Below are 21,298 nucleotides of genomic sequence, written 5' to 3'. Positions count from 1 at the left end.
ATAAGAACTGTTCTTGCAGCCAACCTTTAACCATTGTCACATTATCATAACATTGTTTCTCTTTCTCTTTTCTATAAACTAATGGGCACTGCTCTTAAGAGCTAGCATCTCTTGTGCCATCTACTAAAATTCATTCTTGTGTTATTTGTAATTCAATTAAGTCTCATCCTTTTGCAGTGACTGTTCCTAAGTGCTCTAAAAATTCTTATTTGCCTAGTTTTTTTCCTTGAACATCAGTTCTTTGTAATTTGCTTCCTCCATCTTGTTTTCCTGATTCATTAAATTTGGAATCTTTTAAGTTGTCTGTTAATCATTATCTTGTATTATAAACTTCTTTTCTTTTCCAGTAACTTCCAACTTTAATCTTTGTAGTAGTCAAAAGAGTAAAAAAAGTCTCTTTTAATGCTTTTTCAAACAATTAAGCAACATTTCAATGTTGTTTAAACATTAAAACAAGTCAAAAATGCGTAGAACATTAAGTTACATTTTTTTCACAAAAACGCAATAATTATGACTAGAAAGTTTTTTATTTAATGGTGTTTCTGTTTTTGTTTTTTTATTGTTTTATAATTCTTTTAAAACATGCAAGTAGTGTTGATACAATGACTGACAAATAGGTAAAACATGCAAAAAGTGTTGCTTTTTTACTGTAAAATATGTGTGGAGCGTCGATACATCGACTATTTTATAGCCTGCTGCTACAAGTGCTGCTTTATTGACTATCTTTTAGCCTGTTGCAACAACGAAATGCTACTACATCAACTGAGGGTTTGGTTTTTTGGCAAGCATCTATTATTTAAAAAAAAAAATCTTTAAAAGTAAATTATTATATGTTGCAACAATTATCTAAAGAATTTTCGCAAAAGTGATCTCAGTAGTTTAGATGGTTGTTTAAATACAATCATTGGCTAGATTCAAAATAACTTTCTTTACTCATTTATTTTGAGGGCAGATTAAAGGTTTAATCTACCCTCAAAATTATTTATATTTCATTTTTAGTATATAAAAGTATGCTTATAAATAATGAATCTGGACAAATTAAATTTTAAAAAATATAAAAAGAAAAAGACAACCCCCACCCACCCTCTATCTTATAATCATTCCTCCAATCTGCGCTAACTCAAAATCTCCAGCTATCTCCACAATTAAAATAACCTAAACTATAAATTTCTATCATTGTATCTACTCCCCCCAATTATTCAACTTTTCCCCTACAATGAGCTAGGTGAGAGTAGGTTTTGTTAAAACCTATGTGGGAGGTTTTGTTTAAAACAATTTGTTAAAAAATAAGCATACAATAAGTATAATATTTAGTCATTACATTTTACTCAGCATTTTACATGTCTTACTCATCATTTTTAAGCATGTTTTTTGAAAAATTATATTGCATTGGAAAATCATAGCAAAGCAAATTTATTCATGGTAATGTTTCATATGCCTTATTCTTATTATTGTTTTAATATAACCATTTAAGTCTCTTGTTGTAAAATATTGTTTTTAATTCGAGCTAGTGATATTTATTTAAAACATAAATTATATTAAAAATATCATATGCCCATAAAAATCAATTAACTTGGTTAATTGAATTTTATTAACTTTGTTTATTAGTTTGCTGAAATGTTTAGTTCAGTGGTGGTTTGCATTGTGTTGTGATCTATGTGTGCGGAGGTGACAAAGAGAAAGTTAAATTGGGTTAAGTGTAGCATAGACGATTATTGTTTTAGTTTTGACATAAAATACTTTGATTGAAGTTTGGATAAAGTTAAAAAATTTTAAAAAAAATTTATCTGTAATTAACTGGTATACCCATACTTAATAACTGGAAAAGTTGGTAAATAAACCCTGCTTTTTATGAAAATTTTTATGGTTTCACATTTGTTTTATTTAAGCACTAATCAATTTCTTAGAAAGAAAATCAATTTCTTAAAAATTTCTTTTTATTTTTAACTTTAATAGTTAATCAAAACAGTTAAAAAATATTCTTTAACATAAAGCATAAGGTCGTGAAATAAACCACCTAGGGTATACTCATTAATATTAAAATGAAAAAAATTTTATTCTATTTATAGGGCTTAAAAAAAACATACAGTGGTTAAACGATTTAACTGTTTTTCCTCTTGATTTACTCTGTCTCGACCAGGACAAGAACATATACTAATATCCATCATGATTTGATCTACCACATCAGATCTATAATCACAAGAAAAAACTTATCATTTAACAAGAAATAATACTTATTGTTTATATACTTTATTTTTTCATTTATTTTTGGATTTTTTTATCCTACTTTATATGACATTCTTATTTTACTTTATAACTTTTTAGCTTATACACTCAGATTAGTTCATCATCATGATCAATTCAAGGATAACCATGATCACTTTGCTACTGGTACACTGCTACTGGTAACATGAAATGTTTTTCATGCAAAAGCTAGGAGAATTTAACTCTTGGAGTTAAATTATCCCAACTATTAGTTACAACTATTAGTTGAGTAAAGGATATTAGTTCAGCATTAGGATCATCATGCTACTGGTAACATGAAATCATAGATAGTACAACTATTGGTTGAGTAAAGGATATTAATTCAGGATTAGGATCATCATACTAATGGTAACATGAAATCATAGATTCACTATCTATGATTGAGTCAAGATTTCTATTTAAACAAAAAAAATAATCATCCAATCAGTTCAGTCAGATTCAATCAATGAATCAGATCCTATCAATGAAGAAGAAATGAGGTTAAATGAAGAAGGGGTGTGAGGCTGGTCTTACCAGCAAATTACTTCAATCTATTCGTTACAAATACGCGATATGTAAGTATATGCCCAAACAAGCATGTGACTAAAAGTTGTATGTTTGTCCAGGCACATACCTTCATGTGTTTTCGCTTAGAATCTTTATTCAATCACCTCTCTTATTGTTATTTATTGTTCTCCTTCTTCCCAAAACTGCACTTTTTTAGGTGTTATTTCTGATCAGATAGACACATGATCACCTTTAATGTTAACAATAACATATTGTGTTATGAGAATTAATGTCAACAATAACAACATTGGCTTGCAGCCAATACTGTTGTTATTAGAGACATTACAGGGCTTCATTATATACATCAACTATCTTATAGCCTGTTGCTTTAAAGGAGTGTCACTACATCTTTCTTTCATTATTTTCATTTATTTCATTATTCTTTGTTCTTCTTTTTTTTGTTTTGAAAAAGCCGTATACTATAAAAATAAGCAAAACTAGTGAGCAAATGTGTATATATATATACTAGTGAATTTTGCAAATTGTAAAATTTTCAGTATTATGAAGAGGCAAGATAATTATAAAATACTGCTTTGAAGATCACATATTTTCACAAAAGATAGATTAAAACAATATGGTGGTTTCAATATTTTTTGTTTAAAGTTTAATTTAAATTATTAGAATGAACTTGATTTAAGTATACGTAACACTTAGCAAAAAGCTTAGTTGCCTCATTGTCATTAACTAACTTAAAGTTGAAACAAAGAGTTCCTAATGCTGCTTTAACAATGCACACAAAAAGCACTAAAAGAGGCATCACCCATTGTTAAAATTATACTGTTTTATAGCTGTATATGAAATCATCCATTCTACTATAGTAACTCTACTAATTCAACCAATCAAAAAAGAGTTCAGAAAATCAAGCTACCAGCTTACTTCAGAAACATTAATCTGAAATTGAGTGCGATTATTAAAAAAAAACCCACAGATAAAAACATAGGGTAGATTCAAGAAGATCCAAAATTTATCATTCAAGAAACAATATCAAACCAGTTTACAACTATAAAAGCTGGCCCTAAAAGATTATTTTTTTGTTTCTCTGGTTATAGGAAGATTACTGTTTTGTATAAGGCCCAAAAAGACTTTATACAAAACAGTAGCCAGACAAAGTTTACACAGCCCAAGTATCTTAAGGATATCTCTCATCTTTACTCAACCAGGGGATACAATGATAGTAGAGTATTTTAAGTCAGAGTTAACTTTTTCAAACAATTTCCTAAAAAAGCAAGTCTTGAATGCCATGTAGCAGATTTTACTGGTTACAAGTAGCAAAGTCAATGCAGAGTCACTGACACTAGAGCAGTAACACCTGTAGAGTCACTGATACTAGCATAATGATCATGACCTTGATCCTTATCCTAAAATTTTAATATTGTAATATTTAAATTCTGACAATTACCTTTCACATAGATTGAAAACCAGAATTAATGGTCGTCTGTTTATCCCACCTTGACATACACTTGAACAAGCAAAAATAAATTTCAATGAAAAAGAGTTTTCTTCATTAGGTAATATGTTTCCTGAAATCGGCAAAATGTTAATATAATGTTTTGTACCCGGAAAGATAAGCTTCATAGGAATGAAAAACTCTGTATTCGGTTCCTGGCATTGCAAAACAAAATGTTTTTTTTCTGTATCTAAAAAGAATGAAAAAAAATGAAAATGAAAAAAACTAACTAATAAATATAAAAAAATGCAAACATTGTCTCTAAAATTAAAAGCCATTGAAGACTTATCAAATAAAGTTAGGCAAACTTTATTAAATTTATTAAATTTGTTAACACAATTATTACCTTTGTTAAATTTGTTAACATAAAATTTTATTTTAAAAATTTGGAATTATAAAAAGAACAGAAAAATATCTAAAACAGCGAATTTTTAAGTTTTAAAATTAGAAAACTCCAAACTTTATTAACAACCTGAATGTCCTGACAGAATTAATGACAAAACAAACAATTTTAATATGCTCAGCATTTGAGCAAATATAGGACAAATCCATCAATGATACAAATATTGCAACAATATCATACATATGTTACAACAAAAATTTTACCAAATAAAAAAAGGTTTACAAAGCTTTTTAAACCTAAATATTAAGTATTTTGGAGTTTATAATATGACATCCATTATATATTTCAAAATAAAGAAAACTTAATACATAAAAACTAATAGTCATGGATTGTTTATTAAACTTTTAGTTAATAAATAATACAAAATAAATAATAGTAATTTAATTAAACATTAGTGCTAAATTGTTACGATATAAATATTGCAGAAACTTATTTTTTGTGTAAAGTGTTTTTTGTAAGTCTGATACATTTAGTTATTCTCTATGTAGTAATCAACAGTAATTATTCTCTATGTAGTGATCAACCATAATCATTCTCTATATAGTCATCAACAGTAACTATTCTCTATGTAGTGATCAACAGTAATTATTCATCATGTTGATACTCCGCTGCTTTTAGTTTCTACATGTTTTGAATGTCCTGATAAAAAAACAAACATGATAGTTGCGTAAATAGTAAGCTAATCAGACAACTAATCGTTTGGGACTTATCTACCATATTGGTATGACTAAGTTCAACATTAGCCTCTTTCACATTGTCAAAAACTTAGTAATAAGTTCTTTAAATAATATTCTTTTACATTTTATCTTATCGCTGCTACAACATTGGAATCAAACATCATTTTACAAATATCAGCCCCAACAAAAATCTCTTCTTTCAGTTTAGATTTTGATAAACTCAAAGTAAATAAAACTTTGATAAATTTCCACTAAAATAAAAAGTATACAAGCGATATAAATAAAATGTAAAAATAATTAGTGAAAAACATATTTAACTTTATAAGTTTTGAAAACAATCAAGAGAATAATACTTTTTGTTGGCTAGTTACTCCCGAGGAGATGGAGACTACCAAGCTAAAAAAATTATCTGTTTAGTAAATGCTCCTTTTTTATCTTTAGTAGATGCAACTTTTTAAATCAATGGTTATGGCAATTATTCATTATTAAAAGAAGACTATAAAACAGTCAATGAGAAACTTACTGAAGCAGAGTAAAATATAAGTGTGATGTGGTGGATAATTTGTAATTTTATCTCAAGTTATATATTTTTTATTTGTGGTTATATATTTTTCTACTAAATGTGGTTATATAAATATACAAGTTGGTTATGTTGTGGTTATACAAATATACATTTTTATTAAATGTGGTTTTAGATATATACAAGTTATATATTTTTTTATTAAATGTGGCTTTTAATTACTTTTTATATCAATAAATATGATTATTTAAATTTTATTAAAAATAAATACCTTATTATAATACTTTATTTTGTAGACATTTCAAAATTCACAATCATTTTTATTAAAATATATCAATAAAGTTACAAAATACAACCTTATAAAAACTAATCAATTTATTTTTATTAAATACCATTATTCTTTCTGAAATCTCTATAAAAATAACATCTTTTATGATAATATAAATAAATATCTTTTGATGCCCAGGTTAAAATACTTCTAGAGAACATTTACTCTACTGATATGTAGAACCTGTCGTTTTTGAGTTTTTTTTTTTACAAAAAGGGCAGTTTTTTGTAAAACTAAAAACTATTCAACTTCCTTATCTTTATTTTTATAAAGATTTATTGATATAACCATATCATACAGAGTATACATATATTGACTGATACAACAATAGACCCAGTGGAGTGTACATATAGTGGAGTGTACACACATTGACTGATATAGCTATAGACACAATAAAGTGTACATACATTGACTGTTATGTTATAAGTGCAATGGAGAGTACATTTATAGACTAAAGATTTCCTTTTTGGCTTTTAATTTAAAAAAAAAAAAAAAAAAATTTGTTTTGATTTTGCTTCTTATATATATTTATACGTGTTTAAAAATTTCAGATATTTTTGTTTTTAAGTAAAAAAAAAACAAAAAACATTTATCTATTTAGCTAGAAAACTTGAACTTAATGCAAAAAGAATAATAAAAAAGAAGAATAAACTTTCACTGGAAAGTTTTAGTTTTGTTAATGTTTACTTATTTTTAATGACACATTTCTTTTCTAAAAAAATTTGAGGCTATTCTATAAAAAATCTCTTTAAAACGGTTTATTTATGTTGATTTTTCAAATTTATTTTTTAAATAAGATAGATAACTTAAACTTTAGAAAGGTTAACTTTAGATTTTTTTAATTTTTAAGTTATTCTTACTTTTTTATAAACTATCTACTCCAGCTCAAAGCAACTTAATGCAAAAATTGCCGGTAAATATGTGCATACATTAAACTTTACTGAATTTAAACTGGAATAATACTATTTGTTAAACTTTGTTTAACAAAAAGTAATGTTCAAATAACGAATATTTGTTAAAATTCAGTACCTAAGTTTAACAAATTACTATACGCTATTTGGTTAATGAAAACACTTTTTTGTCAGTGCTTAAACCTGAACAAAATATTTGAATAAAAATTTCTATTTACTCATTTACTGTTAAACAAAGTCAACTGTTAAAAATAAATTTTTTCAAACATTAAATTAAATGATTTTGGCTATATTTGTTTTTTCATCTACACATTGTAAATATAGATTTTTTGATATTCAGCAAGTATTTAGGGCGGTAAAAAATTATTGGATCTTAAGAATAAATCGTCCGATCATTGAAGTGGACAAAGTGTAAATTGTCCTTGCTCTCCTATTAATTTGTTCCATTAATATTTAAATGATATGATGTTAAAACTAAAAAGTGAACAAAAATTACATTAATATTTTTATTACAATTTATTACGAAAAAAAATATTTATTTCCAAATTTTAACTAAATTGACTTTTAGTTGACTATTAATATTATATTAGCCAATTTAGTTGACAGCCAAATTATTAAAAAGTTGTAACAACACTATTTAAAATCCTACTTTAAAATCCTTCTTTTTTTTTTTCAACATAAACATGCGTGGCTTCTTTTAAAAACTTATTATTTTTTTTTTCAACATGTACATGCTTGGCTTCTTTTTTTTCAACATGTACATCGTGGCTTCTTTAAAAATAGTATTTCATTTTTATACTATTTTTTGTGAATCGATCTAGAAAACTGAAATACAGAAACAGGCAATCAATTTGGGTGCAATTGTAGTAATAAGACATGTTTAGCATGTTTTCTCAGACAATATGGGATATAAAAGATCTTCTTGGGTCAATTACCATTTCATCAATATCTCTATTGTAAGTCAATATTGATTATAAAAATGATTACTTGACGTTGTCAGTTACTAACAAAATAAAAGCAATAACTTACTTTTATCTTGTTCAAGGTGGTTTGGACATCTCATTACCACTTCGTTTCTATAAACAATACTTTTAAATATTAAAAAACTCTGTATATTCCAATTTTTTTTAGTATCAAGATAAAATGAGGTGAATGGAATTTCTATTATTTGATTTGGCTGCACATAAAGTTTATTTAAACGATGAGAGTATGTATAAAGACAAGATTTTGTTGGCTTTCTTGAATCTTCTTGAAAATTTAAGTTGAACTGAAACCTAAAAACAAAAAATTATAATTAAATTTTTTTTTTTTAATAAAAATAGAAATAATTAGATTATAAATAATAATTCAAATATTGTTTGCAAAAAAAGAATAGCAAAAACAAACTAAAATAAAAAATAATATTAGTAAATTACAAAAAAAAAAAGATGGTTTGACCACAAAAATAATTTAAATTATATTGTTTGCTTAAAAAAATTTTTTTACTAAGCATTTAGTTACCAGTATAAAAGTTAGTGTTTTATGTTTTTATTTTAAGTTTTTTTAATACTCTTTTAACACTTTTTTTATAATTTTTTTAATAATAATACTTTACTGATTTTAAAATGTCAAAAACCTAGGATCTTTTGTCTAACTAATTTACTCAATTAATAAAACTTACGCAAATATTTTTCAATCATTTTTGTTGTATTTGTGAAGTTTATAAAAATTGAAAAAAAAAGGCTTTCGCCATTATAATTTATATTCATATATATTTATTATAACATTTATAAAAAAACATATCAACCCTTAAAATTAGGGTCAGCATTTGGCAATGTCGAGTGTTTGAGGTCGGTAAAAAATTGCCGACCTAATTTCTGTTTTAAGGTAACCCCTTTGTAATATTTTTTGTTGACCTAATGCCGATTTCTAGCAGTTTGAGGTTGGCAATTTGTTGCCAACCACATTTTTCCTAATTCCGAGGGTTGGCATATATATGTTAAAAAATGAAAATGTGAAAAATTAATTATATATATATATATATATATATATATATATATATATATATATATATATATATATATATATCAGTATATTATTTTGATTTTACAGCTTTTAGCTTTTGAGCTTACAGTAGATTATTTTGATTTTTGACAGAGCATAACTTTGTAAATAAAAAAGGTGAAATTTTGTATGTTAATAGTTTAACCAAAATAATCCAATTTTGTAGATTTTTTTGATTGGCTTTGAGGAATTGATGAGTTATTGTACCCTAAAGTTGCTAAATAAAAAAATTTGCAATGATAAAAAAATTTTTGAAAAGTTTTTTGTGCAGCAGTTCAATACCAATAGACAGGCAGTACCAATTTTTTTCTACTTTTGTGTACTTAAAGCAAACCACTTGTAGAAAAAACTAAAATTATGTGTTAAAAGTTAGTTTAACACTTGCAGCAGCCTATTAAAATATTTTTTTGAAAAATATAATAAATTACATACACTTTGCAGGCATAGAAAATAGCATAAACAGTTGAAATAAATTATGAAACTTTTTACTGGCAAGGTTCTATATATTGACAATCACCATAAAACATCTTATGACATAATTTTAGCATTTTGAGTGCAATACCTTTTTAGTTAAAAAGGATACCTGGGTTATTCCATATCAAACCACCTAGTTTTTTGAATGTTCCCCAGGGTACCATCTCAGATTTGCTTTAACCTTTGACTACACACAGATCTTATGAAAAAAATACAATCCAGAAAATTCCATCTTGATTGACCAATTTGTTCAAAAGTTATGATTGAATTAAAAATGACCAAAATTTGTGAATCAGGAGCTTACAGCAGTTTTTTTCAATTTTTGACAAACCATAACTTTTTAAATAAAGATGGTGATCACCTGAAATTTTGTAGGGTAATAGTTTTTCACCCAAATAATCCATTATTGCAGTTGTTTTTGACTTATTTTTTACAGTTTTTGAGTTATTGTACCTTAAAGTTGCTAAATATTGCAACATTATAAATATTTTTTCGAACTTTAACGTGTTGCAGTTTAATACTTACTTACAGAAAGTGGATTTTTTTTGTTACCTTTGTGTACTTAGGGTCACCACTTGTTAGAATAATCAAAATTATGCATTAAAATTTAATTTAGCACATGCAGCAGCCTATTGAAAAATCACTTTTTTTAAAATTACATTGACTTTGCTGGCATAGAAAATAGCGTAAACAGTTGAAATAAATTATGAAACTTTTTAATGTTGAGGTTCTATATATAGACAATCACTAAAAAAAATTTAAAGACCTATACTCTATCTTATGACATGATTGTAGCCTTTTGAGAGTGATGATATTTTCAAAAAGGAGAACAAAAAAATACCACTTACCACATAGAAAATTTATAGCTCAAATTTTATACAAACTATACTGTAAAAAAGTGCACTCAAAGAAAAAGATAAGATGTATATGTGAAACTAAATAGCTTATCTCTGATTTATTTAACTCATAATACTGTCATAGTCGTTACAAGCAAGAATATAGTCACGAGCACTTATACTTTTAATCAATGGAACACTTTTTGACATATTATCTTGTCAAATTGAACTCAACACTGACTTGATCGTGCATCGTTTGTCCATTTTAATTTTTTAAAACGTTTTGGTTTTCATTACAAATATCAACCACAAGCCCTATGTACCATTCTTCATCGTAAAAGCATGCAATATATTTACCGGGTTAAAAATTTGAAGGATTTTTTAAAATCAAATTAACATCATTTAACACATGAGTATCATAGACAGTATCACTAGAGATTCTTCGTAAAAACAAATTCTCTCCATCCAGTACAAAACAGTGATACGCACAAAGGGATGCGCACAGTTCCGGGAACAGCTTCTTGTTCCCGGAACTGTGCGCATCCCTTTATAACGTTTCTGAAGGTTAAAAGTTGTTTCATGGTTATTGATATCATCACTTTAAAGATAAAATATGTTAACACCTTTGATATTTTTTTGAGCCCATGTAAACAGATCTTGTTGAGTGAGAATCTGATTTGTAATTGCTGCTCGTAAACTAGCTTTTGCTGCTTCTCTTTTTATAGTATCTCCTATTCCATCACATGGACTTTTGCCATGGGACAAAGAAGTGATGCTCAGTATTTATTTGGTGATCTACAATGTGATAAATTAAGTTTATTAGACATTTGTAGTTTTTGTACTGCGACGCAGCACCATCACTGAAGTATTTAACTTTATTCACTGTGGGTAGTTTGATTTTGACCATAAGGAGCAACTTTGTGAGAAAACAATGGACTGCTGATTAGTCATGACAAAGATGGTCAGAAATTAAACAATAGCATTCACATTTAAGGTGATCTTTTTCATCTTTGTAATAAACAGCAAATGGGTGTAAGGTAGCTTGATCGGCTTGCCAGTAAAACCCTTGTATGGCATCTTGAACAAGAAAACTATAGTTTTCTGCAAAATCCATCAGAATAATGCAGGTATATTGGTCTAATGTTTGTTTTCCCTCTGATAAGTAGGAAGACTGTGCTTCTTTGATAAAGTGGTGGTGACAAAGGTCATACAAAGTTTCACTTCAAGTTCAAAAGGCTACAATCATGTCATAAGAGTATAGGTCTTTAATACTTAGCAGTTTAATACTTACTTACAGAAAGTGGATTTTTTTGTTACCTTTGTGTACTTAGGGTCACCACTTGTTAGAATAATCAAAATTATGCATTAAAAATTACTATCATGTCATAAGATAGAGTATTACATGATTGTAATTTTGCTACAATCATGTCATAAGATAGAGTATAGGTCTTTAAATTTTTTTTGGTGATTGTCTATATATAGAACCTCAACATTAAAAAGTTTCATAATTTATTTCAACTGTTTACGCTATTTTCTATGCCAGCAAAGTCAATGTAATTTTAAAAAAAGTGATTTTTCAATAGGCTGCTGCATGTGCTAAATTAAATTTTAATGCATAATTTTGATTATTCTAACAAGTGGTGACCCTAAGTACACAAAGGTAACAAAAAAAATCCACTTTCTGTAAGTAAGTATTAAACTGCAACACGTTAAAGTTCGAAAAAATATTTATAATGTTGCAATATTTAGCAACTTTAAGGTACAATAACTCAAAAACTGTAAAAAATAAGTCAAAAACAACTGCAATAATGGATTATTTGGGTGAAAAACTATTACCCTACAAAATTTCAGGTGATCACCATCTTTATTTAAAAAGTTATGGTTTGTCAAAAATTGAAAAAAACTGCTGTAAGCTCCTGATTCACAAATTTTGGTCATTTTTAATTCAATCATAACTTTTGAACAAATTGGTCAATCAAGATGGAATTTTCTGGATTGTATTTTTTTCATAAGATCTGTGCGTGGTCAAAATTTAAAGCAAATCTGAGGTGGTACCCTGGGAGCCTTTAGGTGATTTAAAATGGTATAACCCACCTAGTAGTGCAAGTTATATGATATTTCAAAAAAATAAAAATGAAAAATAAAAATGCTGAAAGAAGAAGTGTATATACACATGAAACACAAGTACACTAATTTCTTTATTTCTGATTTATAACTCATAATACTGTCATAATCATTATTAGCAAGTTTGTAGTCACAAGCCCTTCCACCCTTAGCAGATGGAGCACTCAATTGACACTTTACTTTGTCAAATGGAACCCAACACTGACTTGATTGTGCACCATTAGTCCATTTTAAATTATATTTTTTTCGTTTAAATTTGTTTCAATGCATGAACTTTACATTAACATCTTGGTTTTCATTACAAATCTCAAGCACAATTAAGTAAAGACACTGATAATGTTTTTATTTAGAGAAAACTGATTATATTTATTCAGGGAAAAATTAAAAATATACACCTAAGTCATAGAGTCATAAGATAAGTCATAATCATGTCATAAGATAGAGTATAGGTCTTTAAATTTTTTTGGTGATTGTCTATATATAGAACCTTGCCAGTAAAAAGTTTCATAATTTATTTTAACTGTCTACACTACTTTCTATGCCTACAAAATGAGTGTGATTTATCGGTTTTTTAAAAAAAAAAAGGCGATACTTTAACAAGCTGCTGCAAGTGCTAAAATAACTTTTAACACATTATTTTAATTTTTTCTACAAGTGGTTGCTCTAAGTACACAAAAGTAACAAAAAATTGGCATAGCTTGTTTGTTGGTATTGAACTGTAGCACATTTAAGTTTCCAAAATTTTTTCTAATATTGCATCATTTAGCAATTTTGAGGTACAAGAACTCAAAAATTGTTTAAAATCAGTCAAAAACACCTGCAAAAAACGATAATTTGGGTAAAAAACTATTGCCGCAAAATATTTCAGGTGATCATCTATTTTATTTAAAGTTATAATCTGTTAAAAATCAAAAAAATCTACTGTAAGCTCCAGATACTCAAATATATATATATATATATATATACACACACACACACACACACACACACACACACACACACACACACACACACACACACACACATATACGTATATAATATATATATAATATAATATAAACATAACATATATATATATATATACATACACATATATATATATATATATATATATATATATATATATATATATATATATATATATATATATATATATATATATATATATATATATATATATATATATATACACACACACACACACACACATATATATATATATATATATATATATATATATATATATATATATATATATATATATATATATATATATATATATAGCAATTAAATCATTGAATAAAAATTACCTTCCTTTATCAGGAAATGAATCTGTCCTTGTTATTGCTGGCATCTAAAAAAATCATAACAACTAACAAATTCATCAAATGTAAACATTAAAACATAAAAAATTATAAATTCAATATTTTAGTTTAAATACAATTTTAATGAAGAAAATAAAATAAAAAATCAGGTAAAAATATTCAAAAAATTTTTAAAGATAAATTAATAAAATAGAATGAAAAAAAAACTTATAATATAAATACTTTATAAAACTAGACCATAACATTTATGATTTAGTTTTATGAAGTAAAAACTACACTGGGAAACACAATTTTTGTTGACAGGAAGGGACAAAGATTATTTTGATGGTTTAGAAATGACATTCTGAAAACTACAAATTTTAGTTTGTTAATAATTATGTCAACTGAAAATGTTTTGCAAAAAATTGTAGTGATTTGGCAAAATTACAACTCCTTCACGTTGGAGATGTAATTGGAAATACCAAATGGTCATAACTTTAAAGCATTAAAAGACTATTAGATAAAACTTGAAATTTAGATAACAAATTAAAATATTTCACTATCTTATTGCCCTCACAAATAGTTTAGGTAAGGCAAACATTTTTAGGTATTTTTGTTTATAGGCTCCAACCACCAAATATATATATTTGGTGGTTGGAGCCTGGAAACAAAAACAAGGTTGCAAGCAACCACTATTAAATTATAAGTTACTTTAAAATAGAGGATAGGGTTAAAAAGCTACGAAATGATTAACTGAAGACTTAAAAAGTTGTAGGTTGTATAAAAAAAGAAAACATGAAGATGGTTAAGAGTTTTGAGGGCAGATTAGAAAAACACGTATCGAACATTTGTTAGAAAGGATTAAAGTGATTTAGGTATCATTATGTAGAGAGGTAGCAGCTTTAGGATTAAATGGTAAAGGTAGAAGTGAGAAAACTTGAAGAGAGTACTTTACATATTGTATGAATGATGATGATGATGATGATTATGATGATGATGATGATGATTATGATGATGATGATGATGATGATGATGATGATGATGATGATGATGATGATGATGATGATGATGATGATGATGATGGCAATCATGATGATGATGATTATAATGATGTTGGCAATGATGATTATGATGATCATGTTGATCATAATGATGTTTATATATGCGTATATATACAAAATATAACATGAATTTTGAATTAAAAAAATATGCTTTAGGATGTATAAATGTTTATGCAACCCCAGTCACAAACCAAGCCCTGGCTCCAGCTATATTGTATCAAACCCGGCCCCAGCCATGTTTCAACCCTGGTCGTTTCCTACCAAGAGCTTTAAATTTTTTAACTAGTTTCTAAACAATTTCTATGTAATTACTTGCTAATGTATTTTCAAGGAAGTCAAGATGACATTTTCGAATGATAAACAAGCATTTCTCTCAAGGTTTGACATTTTTAAATTGGTGGACTATAGTCAAGGAAATTGTAAGATCAAATACTTAAAACAGTCAACTAAAAATGCTATAACAAACTAATTTATGAGACCTAATTTTATGCGCAGACAGAAAAATTATATTCTTCCTGTTATCAAGTAACACATGTAGAATATCATGTATTAATCTCCAGGCTTATAATTAATTTTCCCACACGCTCTGCTACAAATTTTAAACATAAATTTATTTATAGAGAAACACAATGGGTCAATTGAGTTTGTCATATTGCAATAAATAATTGAGATGCCTTATTGCATCTCCATATTATTTACAAAGACAAAATACCAAATAGGTCTGCACTAAATAAATTGCCATTTTTTAGAAAAACACACTTTAAACTCTGCTTTAAGCTATCAATAAACGTTCACTAACCATTTGGATTTTATATTGAAAAATCCAAATCCTTTATTAAATCATCAATGTTATATTGAAATACAAACCCACTGTCATTTTTAAAATTCATTATTTCATTAAAAATTATGATTAAGATTTTTGAATGATTTTTAAATTTGTTAGGTTTATGAATTAATGTAACATCAAAAAATTCAGTGACAATCTTTGACAATATTAAGTCAAGAGTTGCATATAGTAAAAAAAAATAAAGATTTTAGAATTTTTTTTATAAATATATGTCCTCAAAGTATAAATGAAACATGTTTTCGCAACTGAGGTTTTTATTATTCAGAAAAATCAGAACTTTTAAATGACTTCATGAACCACAAAGAACTTAATACTCAAGTTTTAAAGATTAGTTTTTTTCGTTAATATAAACCAAGTCACCAAATTTATCAAAATCTGAGGTGGCCTGTATTTAAGTCCTAAAACTTCTGACAAATTAGCATGGAATGACTTGTTTATGTAAATAAAATAAATTGTTTGTACATACCAATATCTTTTCCATTTCCATTTTAAGAAAGCTCAAGTTAAAATTTTCTTTACAAGGTATTCTCATTAAACTAAATATAATATATACATACATACATACACAAATATAAAAGCACATTTACATAGACTAATGCACAGAAAACACTGTAATGAGTTGCTGCTACATTTAGAAATTTGAAGCCAAAAAAAATGGGATTGTATGTCATCTATAGCCTATCTTGGAAAATGTATTAGACATAACAGTAGCCTGGAAACTATGTTAGCATTATGTCGTTTTTTTTTTGTTAAACTTGTTTTTTTTATTATTATTATTAAAATACATATATTTTGAAAAGCATTTTGGTGCAAAATTGAGATTAAGATTATATTTTCATGTTATATTTTCTTGGAGATTTGTAATAAGCCAGTAAGGTTGATTGATAGATTAAATTCCTCCTGCTTAGAGACACTTCACATTTATGTATATTGCATCCTGTGGAATAAATTGATTAATACTTTATGTACCAGGTGAGGTCTTTGCATTATTATTCGGGTAGTCAAACTAAAACAATATATAATAATAATAATAAATAGTATTACTATAGACTGTTTAAAAAACGGTTCAAAAAACACCACATGTCAACCATTAGATACCCAACCCTTTATAAAACTACCTTGGATACCAATTGTTGGTCCAAAACTTCGTAAAGAACTTCGAAAACAAAACATAAAGGTTATTTTCACATCAACTCCCAATTTAAAAAATATTTTTTGCAACAATAAAACTAAACTACCATTAAACACAGATCCTGGCGTATACCAGCTAAAATGTTCATGCGGTTCGATATACATTGGTGAAACTAAAAAGGTGATATCAAGATGTATTGAACACCAGAAAAACAGCTTAAAAGAAAAATGGATTAGTTCGGGTGCAACTGAACATTCCAAAACATGCCATGGTAAGTTTAATTGGTTGCACCCCAAAACATTATCTGTAGCCCCAGAATATCGAACTCGGAAAATCAGAGAGTCACTCGAAATTAGCAAAGCTAGGGTTCGACAGGAGTTAAGAAATGGTAATGTGGTTCTCAATCGGGATGACGGTGATAATGTGACAACTAAAACCTGGGGGAATATTTTTTAATAAAATCTGCTGACATCAATTATTTGAGAAAAATTTTTTGTATTATATTTTGGCTTTTTAGTGTTATCTTTTTAACGGTTTGTTATTACTATAACGATTTCTTTGTAACTATTTTATTTATTATACCTGATGACGCTGATCGCGATAGATCAGCGAAATATCGAAATAATTATATATTATTAAAAAAATATATATATATTTTAAAAAAAGTTTATACGCAGCCGTATTTATTGAATTCTACCCATATTTTAATGTATAACAAGAAAATGACTTTAAAAGATTATATATATATATATATATATATATATATATATATATATATATATATATATATATATATATATATACAGTGCTTTTTTTCTGCAGAAGGTAAATTTGACGTTGTAATTTTGATTTCTTCTGTTTCTTTTGCATTTAATTTGATTTTTTTCTGAACAGGGGAGTCCACCGAGAAGAAACTGGTAATTTTGTTCATAATTGGTTTTGCGTTATTTTGTTTAATTAATATTTTTATAACACTATTTAAATATATAAATTAGGTTATAACTTTGAATTTGAAATGCTAATAACTGGAAATTCATTAACGATTTAATAAAAATTACTATTGCAAATTGCGTAAAGTTTGTGTTTTAAAAATAGATCTTTATTAAGTAGCATAAGACATTGCGAGATTAATATTCTGACAAAAATTGCACAGAAACAATAGAATTTCTTAAAAAGGCGTATGGTTGTGAGATTATTAATCGAAAAAAACAAACAATTAGGCGTCATAAAAACGAACGCTATTAAGAAAAGAAGAAAATAAATTAAATTCTTCTCGAGCAAATTTAAAAATGCAGCGCTGTTATGTTTTCAACTATGTAAAAAATGATTAAACCTTTAAGGACCAATATTTTTTCAAATAAATGCACCAAAAAAATAATTTTTTTTTTTAATGCTTAGAACTTAGATATTGACATATTAAGAAAAAAGTCTGTTATAAATCTAAATATTATTAACTTGATTGATTCTTAGTTGATTTAATATAATAATATTGTTATAAGATTATTTTCACGAATGATTTTGGGCTAATACATAATGAAATGTAAATATATGTGACCACCCGAGTTATCTCGGGTTCGGTCTTTTTGGACCATATAGCATGACCCAAGATATCTCGGGCCTGGTCCTTGAGGGGTTAATAATTAAAAATAAACTAATTTCATTATATAATAATATGAGGAAAAAAAGGTTTATATAAAGCAAAAAATTATATATTAAAAAAAAGGTGCCGGAATGCCATTCCGGTGCATTCTAGGAGAAATATATATTTATACATATATACACACACACACGCACACACACACACACACACACACACACACATATATATATATATATATATATATATATATATATATATATATATATATATATATATATATATATATATATATATGTATATATATATAATATATATATATATATATATATATATATATATATAAATTAGTAAAAAAATTAGATAAGTGTTTTACTTATCTAATTTTTTCTTTCTTCTACACAGTGTTTCTCCATCAGTAGGTTCATTAGGAAAAATTTTCCTGATGAACCTACTGATGGAGAAACACTGTATAGAAGAAAGAAAAATTAGATAAGTGTTTTTACTAATTTATTATTGCTCTCTTTTTTAAGAACATTGAGCATTCTGTAGAATACACTAACATAATTTTTATATATATATATATATATATATATATATATATATATATATATATATATATATATATATATATATATATATATATATATATATATATATATATATATATATATATATATATACAGTGCTCAAAGTGAGGCGGGATGCCATCCCGTTACCTTTTTAAATTTTGAAAACCATCCCACTCCTTTTTTAATGCATATTTTGAGGTGGGATGCCATCCCGGTACATAATAAATTAATGGAAATTTTATTTTATTTTCCTCCTATAAATAAACTTGTAAAAACAATTTTAAAGTTTGCGGCAATATGCGAACCTAAATGAACTAAAGTCTCAAGTTATTTAAAAATTTGCGGTAGAAAGTTTAAAAACTAAATTGATAATTATAAAACATTGCGTCTTTTCTTTTGTATTTTAAATAAAAAGTTACCAAGCAACAAAAAGCGACATTGGCTTTTTTTTTCGTTAAAGTATCATTAGAGTTTTTTTAGGAGAAATAAAATATAGTACACAGTAGATTTACTCAACATTAAATGTTATGATTTAAAAAAAATTTACTTATTATAAATATGGATAAATGGCTAGCAAGCGGAAGGAAAAGAAAGTTAAGCAGTGATAGTTCTAAAAGTAATTTGGAAAATTACACTGAAATAAATATAGAAGTGACAGATTTTTCGAGTATTGAAACTTGCCAATCCTTTACTCAATGTGATGGTATTTTTCCAGATTACTGGTCTGATTTACAGTGGAAGGAGAAATTAAAAACATTTGACTGGTTGACAGTTTCATTAAAAGGTCTTGGTTGTTCTGTTTGTAAGTCAGCAAATAATTTAGGTGCCGAAAAATCTCAAGGAATAAAATTGGCTAGCGAGTGGATGCTTGGCAACGTTAAGGAGTATGGCGAAACGAAAGAAAAAAAACAACAATCAATGAGGAAAAAGCTTTCAAGCCATAAACTATCAGTTGCACACGAAAAGGCTTGTAAAATTATTTCTCAGTCCAAAAAAAACACCATAGAGATGTTTAGTTCAAAAATGCAGATCAATCAGCACGAAACTACCTCCGCATATTTCGTACTGTTTATCACATTGCAAAAAGGAATCGTCCATTTTCTGATTTGAAAGAACTTATATTATTATAGGAGAAAATGGTTTAGACATGGTACGTATTTTACAATCTGATCACGCATGCGCTGATATTGTTTATCACATTTCAAATGAAATGCGCACTAAGCTTTTATAATATATTCTTCATAACGATAATAAAGTAGGGTTTATGATAGACGAATCTACGACGATGAGCAAAAAGTCTGCTCTGTCAATCTGCTTGAGAGTGAACATTCCAGAAATAAATATTGTCAGTAGTATTTATTTTGATCTTATCGAATTAACAAATACAGATGCCTTGTTTATTGCAAACTCTTTTATATGTGCTTTACACGATTTTGGTTTTGACAACAATTTTTTATTACGTAATTGGGTGTCTTTTGCATGTGATGATGCTTCTAATATGCTTGGCAAAAAGGCAGGTGTGGCCCAGTTACTTTTGAATCAGTTTCCTAATTTGATTTTATGGCATTGTAGCAATCACCGATTAGAGTTAGCAGTAAATGATGTTGTGCGCAATATCTTACCAACTTGTCACATGAAAAGCTTTTTTGATAAATTATATTCCATTTTATATTCCAAATTATATTCCACAGCGCATCTCCTAAAAACAAAAAAGAAATTGAAACTGTTGCTATGGCTTTAAGTGTAAAACTAAATTCCATTGGACGAATTCTAGGCACTAGATGGGTGTCGTCTAGCGCTCGATCTGTGATGGCTGTTTGGAATAATTATGCAGCATTGTATCAACACTTTCATGAATCTTCATTAGATTTAAGGTGTAATGGAGGAGATAGAGCCCAATATGCAGATCTTAAAAATAAATTATGTGATATCAATTTCATACTCAACATGGGACTAATGCTATATGCTTTAATAGAATTAGAACATCTTTCTAAAAAATTACAGGATAGGCAAACTTCTTAACCTGATGCACATCGGCTTATCACCTTAAAATACCATATATTTCAATCAATGAGAAATAATTCAGGTGAATATTATTTGCAAACATAGCTTGCAGCAGAAAAGTTTGAATTTAAAGGCGTCAAACTACAGATCGGAAAAGTTTCTAAAATTAATCAAAATAAACTAAGTGAAAATCTTGATTCTAGAATG

At 26.9% G+C, this 21,298-nt stretch overlaps 1 protein-coding gene across 2 annotated transcripts in view; it reads right to left on the bottom strand.

The window, feature by feature from the left end:
- The window catches only part of LOC136087443 (cellular tumor antigen p53-like), a 62,946-nt gene that overhangs the window by 38,993 nt on the left and 2,655 nt on the right, over positions 1-21,298 (bottom strand). The window contains exons 1-5 of one of the 2 annotated variants that reach the window (XM_065810217.1): positions 16,253-16,357; positions 13,885-13,928; positions 8,127-8,371; positions 4,211-4,448; positions 2,088-2,190 (exon numbers count right to left, since the gene is read on the bottom strand). In XM_065810217.1, coding sequence (XP_065666289.1) covers positions 2,088-2,190; positions 4,211-4,448; positions 8,127-8,371; positions 13,885-13,928; positions 16,253-16,345 — 723 coding nt within the window. In that variant the 5' untranslated portion in view covers positions 16,346-16,357. Of the gene's footprint in view, positions 1-2,087; positions 2,191-4,210; positions 4,449-8,126; positions 8,372-13,884; positions 13,929-16,252; positions 16,358-21,298 lie in introns of those variants that run through there. The other variant, XM_065810218.1, reaches the window with a different exon arrangement.

The sequence above is a fragment of the Hydra vulgaris genome, chromosome 11, assembly GCF_038396675.1.
Source record: "Hydra vulgaris chromosome 11, alternate assembly HydraT2T_AEP".
Taxonomy (NCBI): domain Eukaryota; kingdom Metazoa; phylum Cnidaria; class Hydrozoa; order Anthoathecata; family Hydridae; genus Hydra; species Hydra vulgaris.
This window is presented reverse-complemented; position numbering and strand designations above follow the sequence as displayed.